This window comes from Paramisgurnus dabryanus, chromosome 9 (genome assembly GCF_030506205.2).
Source record: "Paramisgurnus dabryanus chromosome 9, PD_genome_1.1, whole genome shotgun sequence".
Taxonomy (NCBI): domain Eukaryota; kingdom Metazoa; phylum Chordata; class Actinopteri; order Cypriniformes; family Cobitidae; genus Paramisgurnus; species Paramisgurnus dabryanus.
Genome location: NC_133345.1, coordinates 35,376,595 through 35,385,645, shown reverse-complemented (window position 1 = coordinate 35,385,645; position 9,051 = coordinate 35,376,595). Strand labels below are relative to the sequence as shown.

The following is a 9,051-nucleotide window of genomic DNA, read 5'->3' as shown; positions in this document are numbered from 1 at the left end:
ACGACAACAACGCGTTTCTAAGCAACGGCAGGACCCGTAGAGGCCCCACTGGCGCGATGGGTTGTCTTTGAATGTGCCTGTTTATATTTAAAAAAGAGAGAGGGAGATAATAAGTGATTATTATCTGAAAAAAAAAAACTTTTTACAGTAATCTCTTATTTGAATACGAGTTTCGAGTATAACTATTTTTATTAATCATGTTTTTTCTTTAACCTTTAGACTTTGTGTGTCAAGTATTATTTGCTTTACTTGTGGAAAAATTAGCTTAAAGGGATAGTTCACCCCAAAATTTAAATTCTGTCACAATTTCCTTTTAAGCCTGTTTGAGTTTCTTTATACTGTTAAACAAAAAATAAGATATTTTAATAAATAATGGTAAGCACACATTTGACTGACTTCTATAGACCGTTTCATCGGGCGCACGTGCGGTGACACGATAAGCGTCTGGTCCATAGACTGTAAAAAAGAGGTCTGGTCCGAACTTTACTTCCGGATTCTGTTTGTTTAATGGTATGACTAGTTGCTTAAACGGAACTCTTAAACAAATACCTCGTCGAAAATAACAAATGTTTTGGGTTCCTATGTAATCTACGTGTTGTTTATTTTAGTTGTTATATAAATAAACTACTTTAAAAGGACTTTGTTGTTACTTATTCTTCGCAGAGTTTACCGGAATTTACGTGATGACCACGGAAGCTGCATGTTTATATTGTTACAGTTGAAACCGTCCATAGTAGCCTATTTGTTTTTGCTGGAGGGTACTGTCAACTGTGTGGTTTCCATAATTTTTTTATATATCTTTAATTTGTGTTAAAAAGGATTAAAAAAAACTCCTACATGTTAAGAACTACTTGAGGGTTAAGTAATGACATTTTTTTTTTTTTTTTTTTTGGTGAATTATTTGTAGCATACCTACAAGTAAACCTCTTTATAGGCCAAAGTTTAAGTTTATATTTAGGGTCATTATGTTGACAGTCTCTCTTTATCTTGTATTTTCAAATCTAAGAGACTGAAATACTTTGAATGTCTTTTTTGACAAATTACCTGTCATTAATATCAAACACAATCATCTAACCTTGTCAGTATGAGAAATCACGACGTCGCAGAATGCTGTCTTGGTCACATTCTTGCCATGGGAATAAACAGAGAAAGATGATGTATGTACAGCCGTGGCTAAAAGTTTTGAGAATGACACAAATATAAATTTTCACAAAGTCTGCTGCTTCAGTGTTATTAGATCTTGAAAATATGTTAGTATGGTATACTGAACTTATTGACAATTATATTAAGTTTATGCTATGTTATTATACTGTATCTTTTGCAAGACCACTACATTTTGCTCCGGCATGCTGTCAATCAACTTCATCTTCAATGCTTGGTTTTTTTTTGTTCAATCACCAATTGTGGATTGACTTCAAGTTCTCAATGGGATTAAGGTGTAGAAATTTCCTGGCCATGGACACAAAAACTGTTCTTGGATGGTTGGGAGAAGTTGTTCTTTATTCATGGCTGTTACTCCAACGTGTTATTTTAATCGTGCAATATGTAACATTATCTAAAAACATTGAAAACAATAGATGGTTGTATCGAAATGTTATCTTCTCATTTGCACTTGTAAGCTCCTCCCTTTGAAGGTGTCTAGGGTATAGACACAGCCGAGTGACACTTGCACAGTGTATAAGGAGCAAGACGCACAAGGAGGCGACACAGAGAAATCTTTCAAAAAAGTTTATTAAGATGGCCTACAAACAGTCACTTACAGAAGAGGATTTCTACTGTCCTATCTGCTGTGATATCTTCAAGGATCCAGTTCTCCTAGCCTGCTCTCACAGCATCTGCAAGGGATGCATACAAACCTTCTGGAACGGGAGAAGACTGCGAGAGTGTCCCATCTGCAGAACGGTCTCCTCCAACCCTGAGCCACCACTAAACATTGTGCTGAGAAACATGTGTGAGCCGATGAGAGAAGAAACGAATGAAGAACCTCCAGTGGAGGCTGTGGGCTCCTGTAGAGTTCATGGAGAAGCTCTTACCTTCTTCTGCACTGAAGATCAAGAACCAGTCTGTGGAACATGCACAAGTACCAAGCCGCATAAGAACCATCGTATCCGCTCAACGAAAGATGCATCTCAAGACTTTAGGGTAAGCGTTTAAACCAGATTAAATGAAATACAGTCTGGATTATCAGATGGTACAAAAATGGACTTTAGTCATTCATTATGATTCCTCTGATCTAAGTGTCAGATTCAATGGAGTGTAAACTTTTTAAAGTCGAAAGTTGTCCTGTAAAACAGGTCTTAGCAGATAACCTGCCCTTATATGACATACGTTCTCACACTTTCTAGAACTTGTCTTCGTGGGAACTTTGCTGATAAGGTCAAATAAACTGGATTTACCTAATCTATTTTGTGTATGCAGGTTTTTACCAACATTTGTAAACAAAGCTAAACTCTTACAGACATATTGGGACTAAAAATATCAAATTTGAAATGAGCTAGATGAGAAAACCCATAACAACACTGCAAAAAATGACTTTCTTACTTAGTATTTTTGTCTTGTTCTCAGTATAAATATCTAAAATTTCCTAAATCAAGATGTATTTTCTTGATGAGCAAAATGGCCTAAGAAAATAAGTCTAGTTTTAGACAAAAAAAATAGCAAATTTAAGTGAATTTGTGTATAAAACAAGCAAAAATATCTGCAAATGGAGTAAGAAATTTTATTAAATTTTTGAAGTGTTTAAGGAAAATTTAAAGGTGACATATTATGAAAATCATACTTTTTCCATGTTTAAGTGCTATAATTGTGTCCCCAGTGCTTCTATCAACCTAGAAAATGTTAAAAAGATCAACCCAATAACTTAGTTTTGGTAAACCATTTTCTGCAAGCATGTGAAAAATAGGTCATTGTAATTTGGCCCTTATTGTGATGTCAGAATAAGGTAATACCGCCCCCTTTATCTGCACTATCCAACCACAGCACAACCATTTAGTAGGGAGAGAAAGAGAGAGATAAAATATTTCACAGCACAATTGAGTTTCAATTGCAACAAACCACCATCATTGTGATCAGTGGTTGCACTTCATCCGCTCATTTGCATTTTAAATGACACACCCAAAACGGCACACTTTTGCTCAGACCTATTTTAGACTTAGTTTTCATCTTAAAAAAAATCTCATAATATGTCCCCTTTAAACTTATTTCAAGATTTTTTTTCTTACCCCATTGGCAGATTTTTGCTAGTTTTAAGCACAAATTCACTTTAAAATTTCTAAAAATGACTTATTTTTAGGTCATTTTGTTTATCAAGAAAATACATCTTGATTTAAGAATTTTTAAGATATTTGTATTTTGAAAACAAGACTAAGTAAGAAAGTGAAATTACACTGCAAAAAAATGAATTTCAAGAAAAAAAATTCATAGTATTTTTGTCTTGTTTTCAAGTAAAAATATGTAAAAATTCTTAAATTAAGATGCTTTTGTCTTTATGAGCAAAAGTCCCAAGAAAATAAGTCTAGTTTCTAGACCAAAAATATCAAATTTAAGGGATTTGTGCATAAAAAAGCAAAACAATCTGCCAATGGGGTAATTTTTTTTTTGCTTGTTTTATGCACAAATTCACCTAAGTTTGATATTTTTTGTCTAAAAACTAAACTTATTTTCTTTGGTCATTTTGCTCATCAAGAAAATACATCTTAATTTAAGAATTTTTTGATGTTTATACTGAAAACAAGACAAAAATACTGAGTTACAAAGTCATTTTTTGCAGTGTATCTAACAAAATCATCCAGTTTGAAAACATACACCCTGTCATAATGTTTTACACGTCCTTACATTGAATTATGTATGATGAACTTTATAGCAGGAGCTCCAGGTGAAGCTACAGGCCTTAAAAGAGAGACTAAGAGTCATTAAAGCATCAGAAGAGTCCTTTAATGAAACGAACGATTACATTAAAGTAAGTGCCTTGAGGACATTTCAATATTTGTGCAATGCACATGAAGATTTCAGGCTGATTGTGTTGCTTTTCTGTGCCCAGATGCAAAGCCAACAGGCTGAGATTCAAATTAAAGAAGCGTTTGAAAAGCTTCACCAGTTTCTACAAAATGAAGAGGCAGCCAGGATCACAGCACTGAGAGAGGAAGAGGAGGAGAAGAGAGCGATCATTAACAAGAAGATTGAGGAGATAAGATCAGGAATGTCATCTCTCTCACGCATTATTGAGTTCATTGAAGAACAGCTTAAAAAGACAGACTTGTTATTTCTTGAGGTATGGGACACTTTGTTTTGTTTCCTCATGTTGTAATTGCATCACATTTTCCAAAATAAGGTCATTCATCATTTACTCACCCTTATGTTGTTACAAACCTGTATTCATTTATTTGTTCAACATTGACTTTCATAGTATTATTTGTTCCTACTATTGAAGTCAATGGTGCTTTTGTTTCCTTCTTCATTAAAAATATCTCACTTTGTGTTCAGCAGAACGAAGAAATGTATACAGGTTGGTAACAACATGAGGGAATAGTGACAGAATTTTCATTTTTTGGTAATTTGTCCCTTTAAGATCATAAATAATCAGAAAACATTTTGGACTGTAGAGAGCTTTGAAAGTTTGTAAATGTGTACATGTGACCTCTTTGGGTTTGTTTTTGATGTTTTGATATCATTTTTAAGCACATTTTATGATCAGAATGAACACATTTTGGTGCATTTTTATTTTATTTGTAGAATTACAAGGCTACAGTTGAAAGGTACAGTAAGAAGAGAGGTTTTGTTATTTTTATTTATTTTTAGTTCTGAACCTGAACCCATAGTAGTATTAACTTAATAATTTTTTTAGGACGCAGTGTAGACTGCAAAATCAAGTAATCCCTTCAGGAGGGCTAATAGATGTCGCAAAGCATGTGGGAAACATAACATTTGAAGTGTCAAAGAATCTACAAGACATCATCCGATATAGTACGTATAGAGAACACAACATTCTGTAAAAATAACCTTGATTTCTTTCACAATGATTAAGTAGGTCATGTCAAAGATTGAAATCAATGACTGATGCTCCTAATCTCATAATTATGTGACTTTACGATTTCACAGACAGGATCACATCTTTTCTTGGAATATTAAAGGTGCAATGTGTAACTTTAAAGGATTAGTCAATTTTCTTAAAAAAAAATCCAGATCATTTACTCACCACCATGTCATCCAAAATGTTGATGTCTTTCTTTGTTCAGTCGAAAAAAATTATGTTTTTTGAGGAAAACATTCCAGGATTTTTCTTATTTTAATAGACTTTAATGGATCCCAACACTTAACAGTTTTAATGCAGGTTAAAATTAAAGTTTCAAAGGACTCTAAACGATCCCAAACGATCCCAAAAAAATTTTTTGGCAAGAAAAATAAAAAATATGCACTTTTAAACCACAACTTCTCGCCTTCCTCCAGTTCTATGATGTCACGGATGACGTATCAAAACTACGCCCCAGTGTTTACAAGTCTGGAGAAAGAGGACTGTTCCAACTTCCCACGTTGTTCTATGTCGAATGATACTAATTAATGTCTTTGTGTCAGTTTATTGTTTAAAATGGTCCACAAATGTGCGTTTCATACATGTAACATGTTACCTTTCCACGTCATTACGCAATTACTTGGGGTCGTGCTGGCTCATCGCACAGCCGGAGAAAGACAAGAAATTGTTGTTTAAAAGTGCATTTGTTATTTTTCTTGCCAAAAATGACAATCGTTTTGCTAGATAAGACCCTTATGCCTTGTTTGGGATCGTTTAGAGTCCTTTGAAACTGCAATTTTAAACTGCATTAAAACTGTTTAGTGTTGGGGTCCATTCAAGTCCATTAAAATGAGAAAAATTCTAGAATGTTTTCCTCAAAAAGCATAACTTCTTCTTGACTAAACAAAGTAAGACATCAAGATTTTGGATGACATGGTGGCGAGTAAATTATCTTGATTTTTTTAAAGAAAATGGACTACTCCTTTAAGAAGAATCTCTTGACAGAAATGCAATATAATATAGATAACTATATTATCAGTGGTGTATACAGACCTTAACATAATGAACTGTATTGTTTTTATTACCTTAGAATGAGATGTTTTATCTACATACACCGCAGTTCCCCTTTCATGAAAGTCACCATTTTATCCCATCATGTTTCTACAGCAGCCTTAAATGGACAAACTACTCTAAAGAGTCAATTTTGTTACTACATTGTCATAGACGATGACCTGCTTGTCCTGTGGGATGCCGTAGCTTTACTATGCGTTTTGAACAGTTTGTTACAATTCAGTCTTACCACTAGATGCCGCTAAAAGTCCTACATTGCACCTTTAAAGGTTCTCCAGTGGTTCTTCAGGCAATGAATATTTCGGGGGGACTTTGATTTTCACAAGTGCAGTACCTTTATGTGACCATAAACCTCTCCTTCTTGTTCTCCAGCTCCAGTAACACTTGATCCCAACACCGCCCATAGTTATCTGGTTGTGTCAGATAATCTATCAAGTATACTCTACGCTGATGAGCTCCAACAGCAGCTTCCAGCAAACCCAGAGAGGTTTGTAGGCTACGCGAGTGTTCTTGGTTCTGAAGGCTTCGACTCAGGATCTCACTACTGGGACATTGAGGTAGGAAACAGCACAGCTTGGGCTGTGGGGGTGATCGCCGAGTCTGCGTACAAGAACCGAAAAAATCATCCCAAGGCGGGCTTGTGGTATGTGGGTTACTCTAATGGTAAATACGGGAAGGGCTATTCTCCTGAAATCCTGACACTTCTACGGGTAAGCCAGAGAATCCAGAAGATCAGAGTACAGCTGGAGTGGAACAAAGGAAAACTGATATTCACAGACTTGGGTCGTAATGTCGTCCTGCATGTCTTTAAAAACATTCTTACTGAGAGAGTTTTTCCTTACTTTTATAATCATTCACTACATCCACTGAGAATCATGTCGGTGGAGACATCTGTGGCAGCACACATTTAGACTTAGACATTTTTAACTCTTCGCTATAAAAAAATTACTTTCAAGAAAAAATGTCTTAGTACACTGCAAAAAATGATTTTCAAAAAAACATTTTCTTTGTTTTTTTTTGCCTTGTTTTTAGGAAAAAAAAATTCTTAAATTAAGATGCTTTTCTTGATTAGCAAAACGACCCAAGAAAATAAGTCTAGTTTTTAGACCAAAATATCAAATTTAAGTGATGTTGTGCATAAAACAAGCAAAAAAATCTGCCAATGGAGTAAGCAAAAAAATCTTAAACATTTTTCTAAAACATTAAATTGAAGAAAATTTCAATAACATTTGGTTAACCCATTGGCAGATTTTTTTAGCTTGTTTTATGCACAAAATCACTTAAATTTGATATTTTTGGTCTAAAAACTAGACTTATTTTCTTGGGTCGTTTTGCTCATCAAGAAAAAGCATCTTAATTTAAGAATTTTTAGATAATTTTACTGAAATATAATATAGAAAAATACTAAGAATTTTTTTCTTGAAAATCATTTTTGCATGAGCAAAAGCAATCTTGAAATAAGTTTACTTTTTTTCTTAAACACTTGAACACAGTTTCAAGCACAAATTCACTTAAATTTTATATTTTTTTGTTTAAAATCTAGACTTATTTTTTATTTTTGATATTGATTTAAGAATTTTAAGATATTTGTACTGAAAAAAAAGACAAAAATACTAAGTAAGAAAAAAAAATCTAATGTGATTTTAATTCACTGCAAAAAAATTATTTTCAAGAAAAAAATCTTAGTATTTTTTTCTTGTATTGTCATAAGAAAAAATTGCTTACCCCATTGGCAGATTTTTTTGCTTGTTTTGTGCACAAAATCACTTAAATTTGATATTATTGGTCTAAAAACTAGACTTATTTTCTTCGTTTAGGGTCGTTTTCTCATTAAGAAAAAGCATCTTAATTGAAGAATTTTTAGATATTTTTACTGAAAACAGGACAAAAATAATAAGATTTTTTTTCTTGAAAATCATTTTTTGCAGTGTTAAAGAAGGAATAAAATGCAAGGTATCACAATGCAAAGTTTTATATGTAACTAGAATATCTCAAAAACATTTAAGATAAATTTACCCAACAAGCAAAATTGCATAAGATGTTATGACTGTTTTATGTATACTGAATATAATTTTACATCCCACTTTCAGACAAGTCTAATGTTGATTTATTTCAGCAGTGTACAGTATGAATGACATGAATCAATTAACAAACCTTTGTGATTTGACTGTCACTGTCAGAAAAAATAATCAAAAATTGGTCCCAAGCTGTCACTGGGGCAGTAGCCTACCTTTTAAAAAGTTCCTAATATGTACCATAGGTACCATTTAGTACCAATGTGTAATTTTGATGTAATATAAACTCTTTAGGTGTGAAAGTGTATTTTTTGAAAGGATGCTACCCCAGTGACATCTAGTGACCATTATTTGACATTTTAGGAAATCAATATGTCTGTTTTAAAAAATATCAGTGTAATAAACATTTCTGATGGTTAGGGGGCATGCACACCAAGGTGATTACCAATTTTTTTCAATGGAAGCGTAGCGTTTTTCAACAATGGCAGCAGCTGGCAGGTTTTGTCCGCACTAAGTGCCGGCACTCAGCGTTTTTTTTTTCACACTGAGAGTTGAAAAATTTTCAACTTTGGGTGAAACTCAGCTTTTTCAATGTCACTTCTCACTCGGCAGTCCAATCGTAATGAAGGAGGGCTGGGACAAATATCACAACAACCAACCGGCGCATCATTAAACGACAGCAACCAATGTGCACAGCCGGCATCTGCCTGGCATTTTCAGCCGCGTTTAAAAGCTTTGGTGTACACGCCCCTTAGTCTGCACTATTAATGTACTGTAATGTATTTCTCAATTTAAATAAAATATGCTGTCTATTTAGGCAGCTCAGAAGGTTTATGTTTTGTTACTATGATTACATTTATGACTTTTATAACAGTGCCATTCAATGTATTAGTAATAAAGAACCGATGCGACATGTACATTGCTGGACAACAGTTTATTAGAACAGAAATGACCCAG

At 33.8% G+C, this 9,051-nt stretch overlaps 1 protein-coding gene across 1 annotated transcript; it reads left to right on the top strand.

Annotated features, from left to right (window-relative positions):
* Positions 1–1,643: 1,643 nt before the first annotated feature.
* Positions 1,644–6,990, top strand: trim35-30 (tripartite motif containing 35-30). The gene is made up of 6 exons (XM_065283952.1): positions 1,644–2,142; positions 3,863–3,958; positions 4,040–4,270; positions 4,732–4,754; positions 4,844–4,962; positions 6,452–6,990. The coding sequence occupies exons 1-6, from the start codon at positions 1,738–1,740 to the stop codon at positions 6,988–6,990; spliced, it is 1,413 nt and encodes a 470-aa protein (XP_065140024.1). The 5' UTR covers positions 1,644–1,737.
* The last annotated feature ends 2,061 nt before the right edge of the window (positions 6,991–9,051 follow it).

What these genes read in the sequence shown, in the direction of transcription:
- trim35-30 (XM_065283952.1), top strand. Translation starts at nt 1,738, where the DNA reads ATGGCCTACAAACAGTCACTTACAGAAGAGGATTTCTACTGTCCTATC. An exon ending in AAACGAACGATTACATTAAA is followed by an intron (nt 3,959 to 4,039) that starts GTAAGTGCCTTG and finishes TTCTGTGCCCAG; the next exon opens with ATGCAAAGCCAACAGGCTGA. An exon ending in ACAAGACATCATCCGATATA is followed by an intron (nt 4,963 to 6,451) that starts GTACGTATAGAG and finishes CTTGTTCTCCAG; the next exon opens with CTCCAGTAACACTTGATCCC.